At 49.9% G+C, this 23,094-nt stretch overlaps 2 protein-coding genes across 11 annotated transcripts in view; one reads left to right on the plus strand and one right to left on the minus strand.

The window, feature by feature from the left end:
• OSBP2 (oxysterol binding protein 2) overlaps positions 1 to 19,281 on the plus strand; it is a 165,239-nt gene extending 145,958 nt beyond the window's left edge. Inside the window, exons 4-15 of one of the 5 annotated variants that reach the window (XM_045791373.2) lie at positions 900 to 1,092; positions 1,733 to 1,850; positions 3,169 to 3,336; positions 4,067 to 4,118; positions 4,353 to 4,499; positions 5,570 to 5,815; positions 8,348 to 8,468; positions 8,753 to 8,856; positions 8,929 to 9,024; positions 9,105 to 9,289; positions 17,224 to 17,450; positions 17,681 to 19,281. In XM_045791373.2, the coding sequence (XP_045647329.2) occupies positions 900 to 1,092; positions 1,733 to 1,850; positions 3,169 to 3,336; positions 4,067 to 4,118; positions 4,353 to 4,499; positions 5,570 to 5,815; positions 8,348 to 8,468; positions 8,753 to 8,856; positions 8,929 to 9,024; positions 9,105 to 9,289; positions 17,224 to 17,450; positions 17,681 to 17,826 (1,803 nt within the window). In that variant the 3' untranslated portion in view covers positions 17,827 to 19,281. The remainder of the gene's footprint in view (positions 1 to 899; positions 1,093 to 1,732; positions 1,851 to 3,168; positions 3,337 to 4,066; positions 4,119 to 4,352; positions 4,500 to 5,569; positions 5,816 to 8,347; positions 8,469 to 8,752; positions 8,857 to 8,928; positions 9,025 to 9,104; positions 9,290 to 17,223; positions 17,451 to 17,680) is intronic. The other 4 variants (XM_045791374.2, XM_045791375.2, XM_045791376.2 and 1 more) reach the window with 4 other exon arrangements.
• Positions 14,495 to 23,094, minus strand: part of MORC2 (MORC family CW-type zinc finger 2) — a 59,511-nt gene continuing 50,911 nt past the window's right edge. For all 6 annotated transcript variants that reach the window (XM_087857219.1, XM_045791372.2, XM_087857218.1 and 3 more), the window contains 2 exons: positions 15,252 to 15,420; positions 14,495 to 14,881 (listed from right to left, as the gene is read on the minus strand). The gene's annotated coding sequence lies outside the window, so the exon portion shown is untranslated. The remainder of the gene's footprint in view (positions 14,882 to 15,251; positions 15,421 to 23,094) is intronic.

A 23,094-nucleotide genomic window follows, 5' to 3' on the forward strand; every position in this document is an offset into this window, starting at 1 on the left:
TGTCCCTGTGTCACAGACGAGGCGCTGTGTGCCTGTCTCCCTCCAGGAAAGCACGACTAACCCTCGGGGTCAGACAGCGTGTGATGTGTGTGGGAAGGGAGTGCCGGGGAGCGGCCGGAGAGCACCGGTGCGTGTTGGGTGTTGGGCCGAGGAAACGTGTCCCTTCCTACTGCGTTAAAGGAGTCCGGAAGGGGCAAACCCAGAGGTCCCTGGCTTGGCCCTCCCTGCCCTCCAGGGACAGCTGAGCCTGGGCCCTCCTCTCCACTGGGATGACAGGGGCAGAACGACCGACCCCTGCTTCGTAAGCGTGTGGTGGAACCACCTACAGACCTGAGAAGCTGGAAGGAGTCTGGATGTCAGAGTAGGCCCCGAGTTTGAAGGGGGAACCTTACTTAAAAAGCAGAGTTATGCGATACAGACTTCGAGGTAACCTTGTGGAAAGGTCCCATCTCAGTTCCTGTGCCAGACAAGACCCTTTACCTCTCTAAGCCAGGAGGTACAGCAGAATGTGGCTTTCCTTCCTTCCGTGCCAAGGGCAGGGACTGGCCTGAGCACCGCATATGCTTCAGGTTCTCGTGGGGACAGAGGTGACAGACCCCAGGTCCGGCACACAGTGAGGATGCGGCAGCTGTGCTCCGGACCCAGGAGTCTGAAAACCCGGCATCCGCCAACCACGGCCCGGGGTTGGTGCCCTGGGATGCCGACCAGGGCAGACGCCTGTCCCCGGGTTGCCTCTGAAAACGTCAGTGTCCCCATGTCCCCACAGAAGCCAAAGGGGGCAGCCAAGCACCCTAAGGGAGGGGGAGGGGTGGCAGCACCCCAGGGCCTTCCTCACGGTCTGGCAGTGGGGGGTGGGGCGTGGGGCCGTGTGCTCACCCCGCCCCGCCCCCGATCCCCAGGCCTGCAGAGACTTCTTGGAACTAGCAGAGACGCACAGCCGGAAATGGCAGCGCGCGCTGCAGTATGAGCAGGACCAGCGCGTCCACTTAGAGGAGACCATCGAGCAGCTAGCCAGGCAGCACAACAGCCTCGAACGGGCCTTCCGCAGCGCCCCCGGCCGCGCCGCCCACCCCACCAAGAGCTTCAGCGAAGGTGAGCGGGTGAGGGCCGCCCGGCCTGGCTGGCTCCCTCGCTCGGGCCGCCTGGCCTCTGTTCTTCCACCTGTGCTCCGTCTACGCCGCCTTCTGCCAGCGGGCTCTGCTTACACAGCCGCCCAGCCCCCAGTACACATACCCCTTAACATGCCCACATTCAGGCCTATGTGGCTTTGTATTTCCCACCCACCACCGAAGGCCAGTTATCTCCCTGCATTCAGGTTCCAGTTCTCACAAGAAAAGTCCAGTGAGCCCAACTGTCCCTCTGTGACAGAGCTGCCCTGGTGCCAGGTGGCGGACCACCTAGCCTTCGGCTGGGGTGACAGGTCCGTCAGAAGGGGCAGCTAGACCCCAGACAGATTGACTAGCATGTTGAGCGATCAGGGGAGCCTTCCAGAAGGAGGGAGGCCTCTGAGCCCGAGCACTAAGCCGGAAGCTTATTCCAGGAAGGGTCGCGAGGGCAGCCACAGCCAGGTTACTACCGACCAGGTGACCGGAGTGGGGAGGGAATGAGGGGGCGGTGGGGGAGGGGTCAGGGTCCAAAGTGGGGGGCACCCTTTGGGCTCTGGACTTCCTCAGGCAGGTGAGTGAGTTTTCAGAGTTGCAAACTGAGGCAGCAGGTCTGCATGTATCTGTAGGAAGCCTCTTAACTCCCAAAGGAGAGGACAGTGAGGAAGATGAAGATACCGAGTACTTCGACGCCATGGAAGACTCTACATCCTTCATCACCGTGATCACCGAGGCCAAGGAGGACAGGTGTGTTCTCCAGGCAGGGCCGGCTGCTCCGAGCGTCCCCCAGGGTTAGCCTTTCCCGCCCTGTTCTTCTTAGGCTCCACCTGTTCTTTGTACTCGGGGTTTTCTTTCAAGTCTTGCTTCACATTATATTTTGATTAGATTTGTTCTGTCCCTCCTTAGATCCAAAATACCCACACAGAGTTTGAATCAGGGTTTCATTTTAAGTGAAGGTGGATAAAGGGCCTTGGCTGGATCCAGTTCCAGCCAGAGGGGTTGGGGGTGGGGGTGCGGGCTGTGACCCGAGGGCTGGGGCCTAGAAGGCGTCTGCTGCTCTTGCGTCATCGTCATCCGAGCTTCACACAGTCCCAACCACACCCTCCACCACGCCAGCATTCCAGAACAGACAGGAGATGCAGGAAGTTCCTTTTATTTTCTATTTCCAAGCCTTTGTTTCATGTTTTTTCATAAAAGCATCCTCTTTCAGGATGTTTCTAAATACACATTAGAACACAGAGGTAACCGGGACACTGTTGTCAGACTCCGGGTGCTCAGGAAGCGCCCCTGGGTGGGACCGTGCTGGTGCAGGACACACAGCAGGGAGGAGCATGAGCCGTGGGTGGGTCAGCGAGGTCAAAGGGCAGCACCCTGTGGCTTGAACAGAGATTTGCTGTAATGAGGAGTGGCCTCATTAGGATCTTTTATTCTCATCATGTGCTTCAGGCCCTGTCCACAGAAGGGTCATGAGTATGGCAGCATTGGGGGACACAGAGGTGGCCGATGAGTTCCACCCATGTCTGGGGCCCCTGCCATGGCCTGGGGAGGAGCTGCCACTCCAAGACCTGGGGACAGTGACATAACTGACTGCAGCCTGTGCTGCCCTGCGCCCCCTTCACCCATGGGGCACAGCAGAGTCACAGAGCCTCCGGCGCCCCCCATGGGCACTCCTTCAGGCAGGGCACTCAGCCCCTCCTCGGTGAGGAACTGCAGGCTTCGCAGCGGCCTCACTCCCCGCATCCGATCTGCTGCCCGCCCCACCCCACGCCGCCTTCCATGGACTCCCTGAAGCCCAGTCTGGGGAGGGGGAGGCTGCTAAAAACCCCTGGCCACTCCTTTTTTGCCTCTGTGGACTGACATGTGTCACCACCCCCACGTCCTGGTTTCTTCCAGGGTGACGGCCGTCCAGATCTCAGAAACACTCAGGGAGTTTCTAGTCCTATCAACAGTGTATTTCCAACTCAATCACGGTTCATTTCCTGATAATGTTTTAAAATTTGCTTATATTGCTCTCAAAATGAGCTTGGCTTGGCTGTTTTGAATTTCCTTTCACTTTATCACCCAGCAGTGTCACCCTCGTGGACCCCTCCAGCTCCCTGCCCACCCCTCCCATACCTGGAGTCCCCAGGGGCCTGGGCTCCACCGCCGCCTCCTCAGTGCCCCCACCCCGGCCACCTTCCACACCTCAGCCAAGAGCCCCAGGCCTCTCTGCTGCCACCCGACCAGCAAGCAGGTGACCCCTGTGCTCAACACTCTTCATTGGCTCCCTAGGCTCCTGACACAGCCCCAAGGCCCCAACGACCACCTTCCCTGGCAGTGTAGCTACTCTGGGCTGCAGGTGGGTCCACCCAGTGAATCCTTCCCATTCCCTGAGGCCCTGACTGCCGAGTGCCTGGCCCTCACCCCAGCTGGCCCAGGTCACCTGTCCTTGGGGATCCCTCAGAGCTTGGGCCCTCAGCCATACCGCCCCCTGCTGCCCTGGCCAACCATCTCACCACAAGTATTCACAGGCACAGGCATGCATCTGACCCACTTCCTCCTGCCCTTCTGGAACCCCAGCCTAGTGCGAGAGTCAGACCAGCAGACAGTGAGGACACGGTGGGGTCTGTCTGTGATGGAGGGGGTCTACAAGGCCCTAGGAGGCTCTGCCAGAGGAAATGGCCACCCCTAGCTTCATCCGGATCCTGGGTCCACCAGTCCCAGGGGCTGTATGCAGGGACCTCGGGTGACTGCTCTAGTGGCTGCTCCTATGGGGCATCAGTGGGTGGGAGCCCCTCCAAATCACTGCCCTGGGTCTCTCAGCCCAACTGAATGTCTCAAACTGGAGATGTCCCATTGGAGAAGCAGCCTTGGGGTGGGCTGCCCCTTGCACCTCACTGAGGGGTCTGGATAGAAGGTGGCCAGGTCCCCAGGAGGCCTCAGGATTTGTAAATAACTTGCCTCCCCTTTTGCGTTTCTTGCAGAAAAGCGGAGGGTGGGACCACAGGCTCAGTGGACTGGACCTCATCAGACAATGTAAGTGAGAGGGAAGACCCCAAGGGTGGCTGGAAGGCAGGCTTGTACTTTGGGCTCCGGGCCCCTGGGGCGGGCTCTGGCTGCCTTCATCCTGGTCTGACCGACCAGCCAGCCTCCCCCTGCACCAGCACTGTGCCAGCAGCCAGCTCGGCCCTCAGCCTGCACGGGGAGAGGTGAGGGCTGGGGCTGAAGGGGCTCCCTGGCCTCTGCTCACAGGCACCTTCTCTCTGGCAGGTGCTAGATGGCGCCTCACTTGTGCCCAAGGGCCCCCCCAAAGTCAAGAGGCGTGTCCGCATCCCCGACAAACCCAACTACAGCCTTAATCTCTGGAGCATCATGAAGAACTGCATTGGCCGGGAGCTCTCCAAGATCCCTATGCCGGTAGGGGCGGGGTGGGGGGCAGCCGCAGTGGGTGCCGGGGGCCCTTTTTTGTGCATGGATGAGAAGGAAGGGCCTCTGTGAAGTACAAGCGGCCTGAGTGTCATTCTTAATGACATCTCAGGAGCACGTAACAAATGATCAAATCGTGTTCAACAACATTGTCCAGATCCCCCGAGAGCAGAGGTCTCAGGCTCTGAGGGAAGAAGCTAGGGTGGGGCTCTGCATTGATCAGAGATGTGGGGACCCCTAGAGGCCTCTGCACCTGACAGGGCTTCACAACGTCCCCGCTGTCGCGGCCTCGTAGATGGGGCGTGGCAGGATTGGACCCTCCTCTGGGCGGGAGCGGTCTCTGGCACCCACGCACACTGCGGGTGGAGGGTGGAGTAGCATCCGCGTGACACCAGGCTGTGATGGCATCTCCGGGAAGGAAGAGTTGGGGGTTCAGGCCACTTGGTTTCACTATGTGCCCCAGGACAGACCCCTTCACATCTCCAGCCTCTGTGCCCACACCTGCAAAGTGGGGAGAGTAACGGTGCCCACATAACAGAGTCTGGGAGGATGAAAGAGAACGCAGGGCAGTCCCTGCCTGATGGCTGGCCCAGGGTCACAGCCCAGCATCACAAGGGGTGAGTGACTCTGCCCTGTCCAAGGCCAGGATAGGGGGCCGCCTACAGGAGCGTTCACCAGGAAACTAGCATAATAGCTCAGAATAGGAGGGAAACCCACTCAGCCAGCCAGCCACTCACTCACTGATTCTGACTCTGCTGAACAAGAGTAACTCCGGCCTTTGTGGCATTTACATCCTAGGAGGGAGAGTGACAGTAACTGCAGGGACAGGGTATGAGATGCAGCAGGTCCAAAAGCGGGGAGGCTGTGGAGAGAACTGAGGCTGGAGGCGCTGGGGAGGTGAGCGCCCGGAGCCGCGGGTTTAGACAGGGCTTTAGACGGGGTCTTTGGAGGAACTGGACTGTGAAGGTGCCATCTGAGCAGCAGTGTCCACGAACATCTGAGAACAAGGGTGCGGGGCCGGCCCCAGGTCTGTGCGGGGCCTGACCACCGCCTGTCCGCAGGTCAACTTTAACGAGCCCCTGTCCATGCTCCAGCGGCTGACGGAGGACCTGGAGTACCACCACCTGCTGGACAAGGCGGCGCACTGCACCAGCTCGGTGGAGCAGATGTGCCTGGTGGCCGCCTTCTCCGTGTCCTCCTACTCCACCACCGTGCACCGCATCGCCAAGCCCTTCAACCCCATGCTGGGGGAGACCTTTGAGCTGGACCGCCTCGACGACATGGGCCTGCGCTCCCTCTGCGAGCAGGTGAGGTCCACGCACGCTCCGGCCAAGCCACTCCTGCCAGGCCCGGGGGGTCCCAGCGAGACGAATGGGATGTGGCCTCTGACCCTGACGCGCCTGTGCCCACGGGGCCAAGCTGAGGTCCAGTCAGCGGCTGGGCCTCCTGGAGCAGGGGCAGGCCTCCCGGAGACAGCTGGGTGAGGACAGAGTCAGGGCCCGTGTGTGGGGAAGGGGAGGGCCCCTCCCACTGCCAGGAACCATGCGGCAGCCTCAAGGGACATGTGTGTGGTGCTATCGGGGAGTCTGGGTGGACCACAGCAGGAGAGGTGGCAGGCAGAGGGGAGCCCGCACCATGTGGGGACCCTGGTCAGTGATGGTACAGGCCTGGAGTGTGAGGAGCTTCTGGGGTCCAGAGGTCCTGCCCTGGGGGGCGGCGAGGTCAGCTTGCCCCCAGCCCTTCTCCATGCCTTCCTCACAGAGATGTGTCTTCTCCCCATGAGGCAGAGCCAAACCCGGGCCCTGGGGTCTGGAAGCCTCCGCAGTGGCATGTCAGCCTGCGCTTTGGTGCCCTTGTCTGAGCAGGGGTGATTCTGTTGGTGCCTCCCTGGGTGCTGGGGGGACCAGGCAGGTGCCGCGTGAAGGCACCCAACATGGAGCTTCCCGGCTTGGCTGCTGGACACCAGCCCTGGGCCAGATGCTGTTCTGGGCCTGGGGTGGAGCTCAGGAAGCAGAAATTTCACGGTCTGCTGGCTAGTTTAAAAGGCGTGCTCGGCGGCACTGTAGCCCTACAGGAAGATGATTACGGTGGCCACACCGGGGTACGGGGGATGGCAGAGCACAAGCTGCTTAGAAAGTAGAGCCTGGGGATTTGCTGATGCTTTGGATGTGGGGAGAGAGGGCAAGGGAGGGAGGGAGGGAGAGAGGGAGGCAAGGGAAGGGAAGGCGGCAAGGATGACCCGGCGTTCTTGGCCTGAACCAGTGAGTGAATTCACTTCTTCATTCAGTAGAGTTGACCAAGTGCCCCCAAAGGGCCAGGGGCTATACAGGCAGCTGGGAAGTGAGCGGATGGGGAGTCAGTTCCCCTGAGGGGGCAGTGAGGGACAGGTGCTGTGTATGTCGGGTGGTTCTGGCTCCTTTAGAAAGCTGGCTGAAGCCGAGAGTGAGGGAGAAGGAGCACAAGTCGGAGAGGAAGCGGGCGGGCAGCCTGAGGCCTCTGGTTTCACACTGTGTGGCAGGTGGAGGAGTGATGACACCTACCTTGTTTTATGCCCCCGCCCCAGCCCCTGCAGCAGAGTAAAGCCTACAGGTGCTTTGCACCACCTACTGTGGCCTGGTGAGGGGGAGGGGTGGATTCTAGATGCATTTTGAAGAAAAAACAGCTAGGATTTGCTAAGGATTAGAGGAGGAACGCAAGGAAGAGGGCCAAGGATGACTCCGAAGCATTTGGTGTGAACAGCTGTTAAGACTAGATCATCTGCCTGAGCACGAAGCCATGACGCAGAGCGCCAGGGCCAGCCCCTTGGGGTCATGTCCCTGAGTTTGCCAGTGTGGTGGGCTCTAGGGCATGCAGGACCCTGGCCATGGGTGACAAGAAATGGTTGACGGGTGTGACCTGTGATTCTGAGACCAGAAAGGCAGTGAGGTGCCACTTACAGTGACAGGAGACAATGAGAGATGCAGGCGGGCGCAGCAGGAACTCTGGTCAGTCCAAACAGCCACCAGAGTGGAAGCGTCCGGTGGGCAGCTGGAGCGCACAGCTGGGGCCCGAGGCTGACTGAGGCCGAGATACAGTGAAGACATGCCCTAGGGAGTGAGGAAGCTGGGGAGAGGCTGAGCCCTCGGAGCCTGCGACCAAAGGAGCCACAGAACAAACAAGGGGGAATTGATAGGGGTGTGCTGGCAGGTGAGACAGCCGTCAGGGGCGCCCAGTGCCGTGAGAGGAGCAGGGAGGTGCTGGGGGCCCCTCGAGGGGCTGTGCAGAGTCTGCTGCACCACCATCCATGCCGGCACCCGGGGCAGGACACTGATGTGGACTCCTGCTCTGGAGCCATGCTGGCCGGGGTGGGGGTGGGGGGGGAGGCGGGGCAGGGCCCAACTCTGCCCCTCGGTTCAAGTGGCTGCCCCGGCCTGGGCCCCGTGTGTAACACGGCACAAGCAAGCGCAGCCCTTGCAGATGGGGGGGGCAGCTAACTGGAGAGTGGGCACAGAAGCCCTGGCTAGACTGTCACACCTCACTTCCTAGCCCTCAGCACGGCTTGTCACAGGGGCCTCCTTGAGGCCAGGCTCTGTCGTCACCCCATTTCAGAGCCCCAGTCCGGCATAGAGATGCCTGGGCCCTCTTCTCCAACCGCTGCAAGCCCAGGACAGCCGCCCAGGCTGGTCCCACTGCCACACTCTTGCTTTTCCACTCCGATCACCATCCTTCCGGGGGTCTGCTCCCAGGGCCATGGAGCCTGTTGTGCTGAGCACAGGGCAGGCTGTTTCTCCCCAGCTGGTGGGGGAGCAGGCCTGGGCCCACATCCAGCAGACGCTCATGTCCTGTGGGTCTGGTCTCAGGTGAGCCACCACCCACCATCAGCTGCGCACTACGTGTTCTCCAAGCATGGCTGGAGCCTCTGGCAGGAGATCACTATCTCCAGCAAGTTCCGTGGAAAATACCTCTCCATCATGCCGCTAGGTGAGCTGGGGCCCTGTGCTCTCCCAGGACAGAAAGACATTCTGGATAAGGGGGAGGGTTTTACCAACCCAGAAGCCAGCTTGGGGCCTCCAGGAATGACATTACTCTCTCTGCAAATCTGCTGCCCACCTCCCCAAAGGCTTCCTGCGTGCCTCCCTGGCCTAGGTCCTGTCCCCAGTCTACATGAATACTGCTTCCAGTTGTCAGCACCCGGGGACTGTGGGCAGGTTGGCTGGGGTCTAGCTTGGCAAGCCTTGACCTCTAACCCTTTATCTGGCCTCCAGGTGCCATCCACTTAGAATTCCAGGCCACTGGGAATCACTACGTGTGGAGGAAGAGCACCTCGACTGTGCATAACATCATTGTGGGCAAGCTCTGGATCGACCAGGTCAGGCGGTGCCCTCAGGGAGGGGGCGTGTGGCCTAGAGGTGGGCCGCTGACCACTCCCTTCCCTCACCAGACCGGGGACATCGAGATCGTGAACCATAAGACCCAGGACCGGTGCCAGCTGAAGTTCTTACCTTATAGCTACTTCTCCAAAGACGTAGCCCGGAAGGTAAGCAGGGCCACCTCTTAGAGTCTTGGGGGGGCCTGGAGTGGGGCGTGTGCCTATGCTGATCCTGCCCATGTCCACAGGTGACAGGAGTGGTGAGTGACAGCCAGGGCAAAGCCCACTACGTGCTGTCAGGCTCGTGGGATGAACAGATGGAGTGCGCCAAGATCGTGCAGAGCAGCCCCAGCAGCCCCAGCTCGGATGGGAAGCAGAAGACAGTGTACCAGACGCTGCCAGCCAAGCTGCTGTGGAAAAAGTACCCGCTGCCGTGAGTGGGGCTGCAGGGCAGCTGAAGAGCAGGCAGGGAGCGGGCGACAGAGGCACGGGGGCAGCGGCAGGCAGGGGAGCCCGCCTGGCCAGGCAAGAAGCGAGCGGCAGGTGCTGGGGTCGGGACGGTTCTGTCCAATGTAGGCAGAGGCCATGTTCTGCAGCTGACATCCCGGGGTGGGAGCCAGACAACCAACCGTAAATAAGCGTGACCATATCAGGTGGTAGCAAGTTCTACGCAGACTTGAAACAGGCTGATAAGGACAGAGTCCCCACAGTCCAAGGAATGAAAACCAAATGTGAAAATCAGTGCAAGGAACAGAAAACTATAAAAAGTGGCACAGCAGGATCCAGAGAGAGCAAAACAGAAATTCTACAAAGGAAAACTTACGTAACTGAACTTGAGGACTCCAACTGGAAAGGCTTAATAGAATCCATCAACGGAATATAGGTCAGAAGAAAAAAACACTTCAGATAGACAAAACCTGGAAAAGACAGAAAGCTAACAGAGAGAAAGCTTACCAGCTAGTGACCCAGAGTGAGTCCCTGGAGCAGTGTCACCAGCAGCCCTGGGAGCCCGTAAGAGTGAGAACCTCAGGAAGATCCCGAGGGCAGCCATGAGCACATCAGGTTTGAGAGCAGGGTCTAGGCTACGTCTAGTCAGAGACTACAAGGAAAGACCATATCTGAAGAGCAAACAGCAGGGAATCTTCCACTCCAAATCTGTACAGTGGAACCGTTGAAACTAAATCAAAGAGAAAATATTAAGCAGCCAGTTATGAAAAAGGCATGTCTTTCTGAGGAATAGCAGACTGAGAGCAGTCTCTTCCTCAGCAATAATGGAAGCCTGAAGACGGCCAAATGAGATCTTCCATGTGCAGAAAGACTCACTTCCAGCTGGTAATTATACACCCAGTGAGAACACGTTTACAGGGTGTTGAACTATTTTATTTTCAGACTAATAATTCATTTTGCCACCATCAGACCCACATTAAAGGATATACCGCCTGTGGAAGGAAAGTGATCCCAGATGGAAGATCTGAGATGAATGAAAGAAAAACAAAAACTATGTGAACCTAAGTGAACAGTAAATAAACAAGAATAGTGATGTCTTGCAGGTTTTAGAATCTAAACATAAAATACAACTGTGTGATCATATAAGTCAGGGATAAATGGAAGGACACTTCCCAAAGGTCTTTGTGCTACCCAAGAAGAAGGTCAAGATGTATGGTAACTTTTGGCTGTGTGAAGTCTGCATACTTCCTAGAACCACTAAAAAATGTTTAATTGGAATCCCAGAAGGAAAAGAAAGAAAGAAAAATGGGAAGGAGATAGAAATAGTTAAATAATGGAGATAAATTTCCCAGAATAAAAACAAAGAGATGGGAGACCTTGGGTTGAAGGGTCTGTAGAGTTCCAGAGACAAGAGATAAAGAAAAGCTTTCACCTAGACCACACTATAGTGAAAATTAAAAATGCCAAGGAGAAAATTCTAGTAGCTTCCAGAGAGGGGTATAAGAAGATTACAGTGAAAGATAAAGAATCAGATTGACAATCAGAAAGATTGACATCTTTCAATAGCCAATCTTTGGAGTAATATTTTCAAGGTAATGAAGAAAGCAAAATTAGAAGATTAAGATTTTTATCCAGCCAGGCTATCATTTACTAATGACAACAACAACAAAAAAATGTCAGGCAAATAGCTTCAGAAGGTTTGCCACACAAAACCCACAATGAAAACGGTATTAGATATAGTAGTTTATTTATTTTTATTTATTTATTTTAGAGAGAAAGGGAGAAAGTGTGCGAGAGAGCGAGCGGGGTGGGGGGGGGGCGGGGGAGAGACAACCTTAACCAGGCTTCACACACCCAGTGCTTAGCTGACATGGGGCTCCATCTTACAACCCCGAGATCATGTGAGATCATGACCTGAGCTGAAATCAAGAGTTGGATGCTCAAACAAGCCACCCAGGCGCCCCTAGCACTTTAAAAGGGGGAGGGAAAAAAAAAAATCCAGAAGTTGCTGCAAAAGTCATATGAAGTAAAAGTTGTGGTTTTTTTAAAACAATTACTAAGAGCAAAGTAAAAGAGAAAATATTCCCATAATAATGTAGAATTTAAGATGTAGATAATGTTAACATGTTAGGATCTGAAGAGAGCTGAAAAGGACACCAAGGGATGTGAAGGATTGCTAAGTTCTTATTAGAAGGAAGAGACAAATATAAGATGTTAAAATAGTAAGAAAAGACTAAAAAGAAAAAGGACAAATAAAAACAGTAAATCAACACAGTAGGAATAGGCCCAAGCATAACAAAAAAAAAGTAGATGAAACTCACCAGTCAAAAAGCAAAATACTGACTGGATTTTTTTAAAACTCCAGATATAGGGGCACCTGGGTGGCTCAGTCATTAAGCGTCTGCCTTCCGCTCAGGGCGTGATCCCAGAGTCCTGGGATCGAGCCCCACATCAGGCTCCTCTGCTGGGAGTCTGCTTCTTCCTCTCACATTCCTCCTGCCTGTGTTCCCTCTCTCACTGGCTGTCTCTCTGTCACATAAATAAATAAAATCTTTAAAAAAAATAAAAAATAAAAATAAATAAAAATAAAAATCCAGATATATGCACCTTCTAAGAGATGTCAAAAAACAAAGACATGCAGAGACTGAAAGTAAAAGACATATCATGGGAATACGAACTGAAAAGGCTACAATAGCTATATTAATATCAGATAAAATAGACCTTAATAAGACAAAAGCATTATTAGGGATGGAAGAGTTGCTACATGGTAAAAATCTGAGTTCTTCAAGAATATATGAGTTTCACTATGCATGTAATGAAATAGCCTCAAAAATATACAAAGCATATATCGACAGTAAAGGGAGAAACTGATAAATCCATCGCCATGGTGAGAGATTGAGAGACTTCAATATCCCCTCTCACTTGCTGATCAGTCAAATGAGGGGTGGGGGGAGAGGATCAACAAGGATCTGAGGAGATCAGAACCACACAGGATATCCACATACTTGCAGTTGCAACTATCAGAGAATGTACCTTTTACCCAGTAGACATGGAAAGTATGCAAAGATCTGAACCCAGAGACTTAACTAAATTTAGAGGGTAGTGTATAGACCACATCTATGATAAGACAATTAAGTCAGAAGTTATGAACAAGATGACAAAAAAATCCCCAAGTGTTTGGAAAAAATTGCTAAGTTGCTAAATAACTCATGGGTAAAATAATAAATTAGAATGGCAATTTTAAAATACCTAAAATTGGAGCACCTGGGTGGCTCAGTCAGTTAAGTGTCTGCCTTTGGCTCAGGTCATGATCCCAGGGTTCTGGTATTTAGCCTCGCATCTGGCTCCCTGCTCAGCGGGGCCTGCTTCTCCCTCAGCCCCCTCCCCTTGTTCTCTCTCTCTCTCTCAAATAAATAAATAGAATCTTAAAATAAAATACCTAAAATTGAATGAGAATGGATGTAACAAAGACAGTGCTTTAAAGGAAATAGATTGCCTTAAACAGGCACATAAATAAGCTCATTCATTTTGAGATTATTTTCTGAGTTTCTAATCTAAGACATTAGAGAAAGGTCAACATATAAACCAGAAGAAAAAAAAATACTGACGTTAAAAATAAGAGCAGAGATTAGTAAAATAGAGAAGTTTAAAAAGCCGAAAGTTGATTCTTTGAGGGAAAAAAAAAAAAACCTGACAGAAAACTACTGGCAAGACTTATCAAGAGAGAATAGAAATAGAAATAAATATTATTAATGAAGAGTTTAGTATGACATAGAAAGTACTAAGAGAATTAAAATTCAGATGAGAAGGTCAAATTCTTAGAAAAATATAACAAGAACTGAGTCTAAAGGAAATGAAAAGCATGACTAGTCCTATAATCAAAGAAACTGAAGAAGTAGTTTAAAAATTCCCAAAAGGAAAACACAAAGCCCAGATAATTTTGTAGGTGAATTCTACCAAATTTTCAAGAAATATATTATATAGTGGTACATAAAATCTTCCAGACCAAAGGAAAAGAAGAAATGCTCTCCTTTCCTGTACGTGAGGCCAGGATAACCCTGATACCAAACCAAGCTAAAAGAGTCGTAGGAAAATTAAAGTTCTGCCCTATTTCACTCATGAATATATAAGCAAAATCCCAAACCAAGACATCAGAAAATCCAACAGTCTATAAAAAAAGAAAACATTCACCAATCCTGTTGCATTTATCATGGGCATGCAAAGATGATTTTATATTAGAAAATTCACAAATTAATTCATCACATTAGTAAATCTCAGTAGATTCAGAAAAAGCATTTTAGGTGTTTTAGTATAAGGGTAATATGCAAAAGTCAGTTGCATTTCTACACACTAAAAGAAAACAACTAGAAAATACAATTTAAGAGAAAACAATTATCCTATCAGAGAACATTAAGGACCTTGTAATAAATCTTATATTCAAGACTGCTATAGAGAAAATTATAAAACTTTACTGAGATATTAAAGAAGAGCTAAATCAATGGAGAAAGGCATAATGTTCATATATAGAAAGACTGAGTATTACAAAGATGTTATCTAAAGAGATCAAACAAAATCCCAATAGTGATTTTCATTGCTTGATATACTGATTTTTAAATTATTTTGAAGAATAAAGGGCCAGAATATTTCTGAAGAACAACAGAAAAATAAGGACTAGCCCTACTAGATATTAGGACTTATTTTGAAGCTGCAATAGAACAGTGAGCCTGGAAACAGACCCATGGATGTATATATCTTTGGTATATAACAAAGGTGACATGAGATCATGTGCAAAAATGGCACTGTTCACTAAAAGGATTTGGGAAAAATGGTTATCCATATGGAAAAAGATTAACTAAATCTCTCCTTTACATTAGAACAGAAATTGACTACAGGTAGAGGTCTTAGAAAAAGTATTAAGCTTTATTTGCTGTGAAACAGTAAGTTAAACTCTAAGGAGAAAATACTGATGAGTATCATTTAGACCTTAAGGAAATAGACCTTAAACAAGACACAGAACAGCACTGATGCATGCAACTATATTAAAATATTTTTTTCATTAAAGGAAGTTGTGTTCGTTAAGAGACAATTTAAAGGAAGTGAAAAGACAATATATAAACTTGCAGAAGGTAATCACAATACTTAATAGCCAACAGATCAGTATTAAGAATTTGGCCACAATTAAAAATAACTAAAAAAAAAAAAAATCAAGAACGCCTCACCTGTGAATAAAGCAAACACAATCCAGCAGAAAAAGTGCAAGAGTCACGAGCCAGATTTTCACATGAGAACAAATACATATGACCAGTCATCATATGAAAATGATCAACATCACTGGGAATCAGGGAAATGCAAATCAAAACCACAATGAGGCCATTTTGCCTTCATTTAATTAAGAAAAAAATGAAAGAGTCTGATAGTATCAAGTGTTGAAGAAGATGTAGATCCCCAATATCTCTTACGTGGGAGTGCAAACTGGTGCCACCATGTTGAAAAGCAGGCTGGCCTTACCTCCTAAAGAAGAATGTCACAGACTCCGTAGCCCAGCAGTTCCACCTCTAGGCATATACTCGAGAAATGCCTGCAAATGTACAATGGGAAACACACATGAGATTACTCCGAAGCAAAAACTTGTAAACAACCGAGATTTACTGAACGAATAACTGTGGTATTATTCACAGGAGGGAATATTACACAGTCGTTGAAACTAATGAACCACAGAAACACGCAACAATATAAATTTTAGTAGTATAATATTAAGGGGAAAAAAGCAAGTCCCAGAAGGTTACATACATCATGATTCTTTTTATACAGTTAAAAACAAATATGTAAATATATGCGTAGGAATACACACACATACATGCACATTTAAGAGTATTTAAAGATGCAAGAAAATTAGATTAAAAGGTAAGCAAGGGACTGATGAACCCAGGAATCTTGCTAACAGCTACCTGAGAAGGCGATGGATTGGTGAGTTTTCCATATGGTTAGGTGTAGGTTTTGTCAGGATTCTCCCTTTTGTTTAGAGGTTCTTCTGGTGGTTAAGTTGCAGGCCATGCGAGGACCAATAAAAAGAGGGTGTCGTGTAGCAAGTATCATGACTAATCCAAAGCTGGGCACCTGAGGTCCAAAAAAGGAGAACAGAAAGAAAAAAACAAAATAAGATAGATTTAAATCCAACCAACAGTAATTACATTAATTACTCCCATTACAGGTATAAGATTTCAGATAAGTTTTAAAAATGCACTATATGTGGTTTACAAGAGCTACATCTAAGTAAGAAAGTAAAGAAAGATTGGAGTAACAGGATGAAAAAAGATTTGTCCACAGAAATAACAAACAAAAGCTGCTGTAGCTATATTAATGTCACAAAACAGACTTTCAAACAAAAGGTAAGACGGGAGGTAAGAGGGACATAATGATAAAGGTTCAATTCACTAAGATGAGTTTTAAATTTGAACGTATCCTATACCTAAAAAAACAGAGCCTCAAAATATTTACCACCAAAGCTGGTAGAAATACAAGGAGAAATGGATTAATTTACAACCAAAGTAAGACATTTTTTTTTAAGATTTTATTTATTTATTTGACAGAGATAGAGACAGCCAGTGAGAGAGGGAACACAAGCAGGGGGAGTGGAGAGGAAGAAACAGGCTCATAGCAGAGGAGCCTGATGTGGGGCTCGATCCCATAACGCTGGGATCATGCCCTGAGCCGAAGGCAGATGCTTTAACCGCTGTGCCACCCAGGCGCCCCCAAAGTAAGACATTTTAACAACACTTTCTTAGTAATGGCTAGAAACAGGAGAAAGGAAAAAAAAAAAGAGTTTGAACTATAGAATCTACTGGACAATTAGAGAACACTGCACTGAACAACTGCAGGAAACACATTCTCTTCAGGCACACATGGAACAGCTGCAAAAACTGACCATGTACTGGGTCTTTCAGTAAATTTCAAAGGATTGAGATTATACCAATATACTGTCTGTCTCCAAAGCAATTATGCTAGAAATAAAGATGACTAGGAAAAAAATCCCCAGATGTTTATAAATTCAAGAAACATACTTCCAACTAATCCACAGCTCAAAGAAGATACAGTGGACATCAGAAAATACAACAGCATAAAGGGGCTCCTGGGTGGCTCAGTGCCTTAAGCGTCTGACTCTTAATTTCAGCTCATGTCATGATCTCACCTGCGGTCAAGCCCTCCCCCAATCCACCTCATGCTCAGTGTGGAGTCTGCCTGTCCCTCCCCCCCCCCCCCGCCTCGCTTGCTCGCTCTCTCTCAAATAAATAAATAAGCTTAGAGAAAATGTAACTGCATGATAATTATAGTAATACTTATAAAAGCTGTGAGATTCAGCTAATGCAGTACTTGGAGGGCAATGCCTAACCTAAAACGCACATACTAGAAAAGAAGACAAGCTGCAAAATCACCCCCTTAGCAACCATTTCATGAAGTTAGAAAAAGAACAGCAAAATAAACCCCAACAAAGCAGGAGAATATGAAAGTAAACTCAGTAAAGCAGAAAAACCTAAAATAGGATCAACAAAGTTTCATCTTCAACCAATGAAGAGAGTGTACGAGCCTCCACCCTGACTGTTCAGAATGGGGGGAAGGCACATATAACCCACATCACAGAGGTGAAGAGAGGACATTGCCAGGTCCTAGTCGTTAGAGCAGTAGTAACGAGATTATGAAACAACTTCACGCTGATCTAGCTGAAAGACTGGTGGAAACCGGCAAATTCCCTGAGAAGTAGAATGTAGCAAAACAGATGCAGGTGGGTGGAGCGAGAGTGCAAGGTGCAAGCAGGAAAAGGGCAGGAGCCGGCAGGACAGGAGCAGCTGGCTGAGCGAGTTCTGGGGGTGGCCACGTGGCCCGGGGCCCAGCGGGGCAGCTCACGGCCCCCTGGCGCCGCAGGGAGAACGCGGAGAACATGTACTACTTCTCGGAGCTGGCCCTGACCCTCAACGAGCACGAGGAGGGCGTGGCGCCCACGGACAGCCGCCTGCGGCCGGACCAGCGTCTGATGGAGAAGGGGCACTGGGACGAGGCCAACACGGAGAAGCAGCGGCTGGAGGAGAAGCAGCGCCTGTCGCGGCGCAGGCGGCTGGAGGCCTGCTCGCGGGGCTGTGGCACAGAGGAAGGTGAGGCTGGGCGGGGAGGCAAGGAGAGGGTGCCCTGGGGATGGGGAGCGGGTTCCCAGAAGGAAGGGATGCCCCGGGGGCGGGAATGGAGATGGGGAGGAAGGGGTACCCCTGGGACAGGGAGGGTGGAAGGAAGCTGTGTCCTAGGGGCGGGGAATGGGGGAACCAGGGAAGGGGGCGGGGCTGGGAAGAGACCACCGTCCACTCGCCTGCCCGCTGTGCCTGCCCAGCAGAGAAGGAGGCCGATGTGTACATGCCGCTGTGGTTCGAGAAGAGGCTGGACCCACTGACCGGGGAGACGGCCTGCATGTACAAGGGCGGCTACTGGGAGGCCAAGGAGAGGCAGGACTGGCACATGTGTCCCAACATCTTCTGAGCGCCACCCCTCCTGCAAATACAGGCGGCTGCACAGCCTGGTCCACCTCTTCTTTAACGCACTCAATTTAGTACTCACGGCCCTTACCCTCACCTCCTCTCCGCCCCCCCCCCCCGTCTTTTTTTTTTTAAACACTTTTTTGGGGCTCTCACCTTGGAAGGAGGAAGTGCTGACCTGCATACTCTTCAGCTCCCAGGTGCCCCGGGTCACCCGAGCCCTTTCATCATGGACTTGGGTCCCACTGGGACCCCAGCTCCCAGTTACCACCACTCAGGCAGGCTAGCCCAGGCCCTGGGCTGCCCCAGTCACCAGCCCCACCAGGGAGGCACTGGCCCCTCCTGAGGAGCCACTTTTGACTTTTTTAGAAAAAAACTATCTCCATTTCTTTCCAGCCAAGAGGTTTAGTAAATATTTTTAGTACAGCACTTAGCAGACAACTTTCTAAGTGTGCTTTCTTGCCACAAACGTGTCCTGGCAAGAGCCCCTTTTTAAGACATCAGGAAGCCAGACCCCTTTGAGCAGGGAGCATTTTGTCGCTCAACATAGCAGGGCCACATTTGTTTCGGAGCTGCGCAGTCACCGGGAGCACAGGACTCCACGGGAAGTGGAGGGGCCACCTGGCCCAGGAGAGCACAAGTCAGTTGTCTCTGGAGCTACAGCCGCACCCACTGTGGGGAAGGGGGCACCAAGTGGCCCCCATGTAGATTTGAGGGCAACAGCCCCTTGCCTAGCCTTGGCCATGCTGGGGAGCAGGGCCTGCAGGTGCTCCCCACCCCAGAACCAGGCCCCAAATCAGCAATAAGAACAAACATTTGGCTCAGCCTGGGCTGGTGCCCCCAGGCACCAGAGACCCAGTGTCCCGCCTCGGCCTCAGGCACCTCCGGGGTGCCCATCTCCACACCCCCTGAACTCTTTGCCTGATTTATATATATATATATATATATATATATATATATATATATATATGATATATAAATATATAAAAATAGCTATTTTGCTTAAATTTCTATGATATGTGGAAGTTAAAAAATGATGAAGACAGGGCACTTCTGTCTGAATTTAGCCCTCCCGTCAGCTGTGCCCCACCCTCTCCTCGGACCCCCCTCCAAAGGCTTCCGCCAATGGTGGGGGGACTGGGCCACCGTGGCCACTAGCCCGGCCCCTCAGAACCCCCACTCCAACCCCTCCCACTTAAGTTTGGTCCTGAAAATTCATCGCAGGGTTTTTTTCTGTATACTCCAGGACTGGTTTTGTTTTTATAAAAAAAAAACAAAAGTGAAAACACCAACGTATGAAATGCCTTAGGGTGCCCACTCGAGAGGCAGGGCAGGCAGGGTGGGCTGGGTAGCCCCAACAAGCCTGCAGCAGAGCTGTGCAATGTACCTCTTCTCAACACTGTTTGCGAGGGAGCACCTTCTGACTGGTAATAAAAACCTTGGATTTGGAGTTTTCCAAGGCCCTGTCCCTGAGTGTGTCTGTGACTGGGTGGACCAGGGCTGATGCAGGGCAGGTGATGGCCTATAAGGCAGCATGGGGGTGGAGCCTGGGACTTTCTTCTCCTCTGCACTGAGGAAAGCAATGGAAAGCTGGTATAAATGGGGAGGAGAAAGTAGGGGTGGAAGACCTGTTATGACAGGGTCCGGGCCAGGAAGGCTGCAGAGGGCAGAGACAGAACCTAGGGGAGGGCTCACAGCTTTGCTTGGGGCTGTCTGGGGCCAAGCCAAGGCACCCACCCAGCTCTTCTCTTCAGGGAAGCCCACCTTGGTGAGTTCCAAGATTACTCGATAACCAAGACCTGGACGGCTTCTTAAGGTTGCTAAGCAACTCAGATCACTAGCTCCCAGGACTGGTCTAGAGCGGCTTGGTCTGGCCCACTATGGGGGGCCTCCCACTGCCAGTGCTTCCAGGTGAGAGGATGGGGTGGGGCAGGGCACCACAAGAGTATCAGAGCCAGGCTCCAATCACCTGCCCTGAAGCCCCAGCGCTGGGGGATCCAAGGCTGGCCCTACACAACTCCTTCTTTACCAGGGCCTTGCTTTCCCACCTGTGGGGAGGCAGGCACTGGTTTGTCCTGCAGCTTTCACTGGCTAGAAGGTGCAAGGCAGGTGGGGCAATCCCAACATAAACCTAACCCCCCCCCAGGGGGAGGGGGCAGTAGAAGGGGGTCTGCCGAGGGAGATGATGGGCTACATAGGCAAAGCCCAGAGGTAACAAAAGCCAGTCCACTGAGACAAAGTGAGGGAAGAGCCTGGAGTGGAGCCAGGCAGAGCTCAAACAGGGAGTGATACCAGGTTGACGTTCTAGAACCCACTCTAACCAGATCACAGAAGATCAGCCTACACTCAGCATCACTGAGTAGAAAAGGTCATAGAAAAAAAAGATTCTGCAACATAGGCCATAAGGGGCCTCAAAGTACATCTGACAAAAAGATGCAAAAGACCTTTACAAATACAACTTTAAATTTTTACTGAATGATAGAGAAGACCTGAGTTAAAAGAAAAAACACCATCTTCACAGATGGCCAGCTCAGTTATGCGGGTTCTTCCCAAATCTACAAATCCAACATGATCCAAATCAAAATCCTAGGAATATTTTTAAACACTTAACAAGTGCAAGTTCCCTTATCCCCAGGGCTGGGGCTCAGCATGAAGTGGGTAAAGTACACCAGATAGAAAAATGTCAAAGTGTAGCACAGAGACACCGCCAATGCAGTTCTTATTCTTCTTATGAAGCTGGCAACATAACTTCAACAACAAAATCTGGTAAAGACAGCACAGAAAATATGAGAAATATGTATTTCAACTTCACTTTATAAGAAGAGAATTTGAGGGGTGCCTGGGTGGCTCAGTTGGTTAAGCTTTTGACTTCAGCCCAGGTCATGATCTCAGGGTTCTAGGACTGAGCCCCATGTTGGACTCCCCAATGGGGAGTCTGCTTGTCCCTCTCTCTTTGCCCCTCCCCCACTCATTCTCTCTCTTAAATAAATAAAATCTTTTTAAAAAATAGAATTTTGGGGGATGCCTGGGTGGCACAGTCGTTAAGCATCTGCCTTCGGCTCAGGGCGTGATCCCAGCGTTCTGGGATCGAGTCCCACATCAGGCTCCTCTGCTAGGAGCCTGCTTCTTCCTCTCCCACTCCCCCTGCTTCTGTTCTCTCTCTCGCTGGCTGTCTCTATCTATCAAATAAATAAAATCTTTTAAAAAAAAAATAGAATTTTGGGGGCACCTGGGTGGCTCAGTTGGTTAAGCGTCTGCCTTCGGCTCAGGTCATGATCCCAGGGTCCTGGGACTGAGCCCCACATCAGGCTCCCTGCTCAGCGGGGAGCCTGCTTCTCCCTCTGCCTGCTGCTGCTTGTGTGTGTGCACACTCTCTCTCAAATAAATCTTAAAAAATATTAGAATTTTCAAAAATCCAAATAGCAAATAGAATCCAGCCACACACCAGAGACTGATATCTCATGTTGGTAAACCCATGCCCAAGTTAGGTTTACCAGAGAAATGCAAGAATAGGTCAGTTTTGGGAAGCTTTTCATTATAAATCATTCATTATATCAACCACCCTTGTGTAAAACTAGGCATGCTAGATAAACTTTTACAACATCTTAAAGCATCCATGAGTTGGAAAGAATATAAGGGATACTTGAGCCAAATATTAAGTGAGTGTAGAAACATGGAAAAGTTAAGAAGAGTCTGAAATCTGCTTTTCTCTCATAGCCACTTACTGTACCAATGAACTTAAGCTTTCACCACCTCAAATGACCCTTCCAACATAGGATATTTAATAGGAGATGTCCACCATAAAGCTGGAGTCCCAAAGGTCTATACCTTTGATATAATGAATCCAAAATCAATATAGGAAAATTGTTTGTCTTAAAGATTAGTCCTAAGCAGAGCATAAAAGAATCACCTGAGAATTTGTAATTGGGAGCAGACCCTCAATTGGTTTGGTTTAATAGCTAAATACATACTACCTGGATTGTCCAATAAAACCTTTGGCAGAGAATATAACATGGTCTCAAATTGGCAATGTCCCCAGTAACATGAGAGAAGCAAAGAAATCTTCCATGGAGGCTCTCCCCTTCATTCCAGGCCTTATGGAATCCCAGATGTGAAGTTGCAAGGAAAATGAATAGCTTACAGTGTGATATCTCTAAACACACAAGGAAACACGATACACAAGTTGGTCCATGAGTATAGGCCAACAGAAATAACAGTAGAATCAGACACAAAACTCCTCCATATAGTGAAATTATCAGACACAGAATATAAAATAAGCATGTGTAATATATTTCTAGAAATAGAAGATTTCTAGAATTTTCATTCCTGAAAATGAGTGAACAGTATTTTAAAAAAAACTAAAGAATTTCCAGAAATTGGAAAAAAGTCACTAAAAATAATAAATTTATAACCTCATACTACTGAAGAACATAATAGTGACATAGAAGTAAGATCTGAAGAAAGTATCCAGAATACAACACAAAGATGTGAAAACTATGAAAGAAGAGACATGGAAAATAAAGTGAGAAGGTCCCATATGTGTCTAATTGAAATGGAGCAGAACTTTTTTTTTTTTTAAGATTTTATTTATTTGTCAGAGAGAGAGAGCACACAAGCAGGGGAAGCAGCAGGCAGAGGGAGGAGCAGGATCCCCAGTGAGCAAGGAGCCCGATGAGGACTCAATCCCAGGACCCTGGGATCATGACCTGAGCCGAAGGCAGACACTTGACTGACTGAGCCACCCAGGCATCCTGCAGCAGAGAGTTAATGATTTAAAAATTTCCGAGAAATCATGAGAAAGACCAATATACAGAGTCAATCTCCACAAATTGTAGTCAAGAAAATAAAAAGACATCCACAGCAAAATAAACTATGGTGAAATTGCAAGACTCTTAAAACTTAAAAGCAGCCAGATTAGGGGTGGGTGGTGGGAATTACCTTCAAAGGTAAGACTGAGAGTTGACCTCCTAAGAAAGAAGAAAAAAGTGATTAGAGGAGAAAATGTTAGTATTCCCAGGGAAAATATCTTTCAGGATCCAAAGGAAAATAAAGGTATGAATAAAAACTTACTAAAACATTATTAAGAGTCTTGTGGAGTCTGACTTTGTTGGGTTAAGTATAAGGTAAAACACACAGAGTAATCACTAAAGGAAGAAGAATAACAGATTTGGAAAACATTGTGTGTGGCGGGGTAGGGGGCGGATTTCAGTCAATCTAAAAGAAGGCAAGAAAGAGGAAAAAGGAATGCAGATAAAGTGGAATAAAAATTTAA

Source organism: Ursus americanus, chromosome 30 (genome assembly GCF_024610735.1).
Source record: "Ursus americanus isolate L20-20 chromosome 30, mUrsAme1.1.p, whole genome shotgun sequence".
Lineage (NCBI taxonomy): Eukaryota > Metazoa > Chordata > Mammalia > Carnivora > Ursidae > Ursus > Ursus americanus.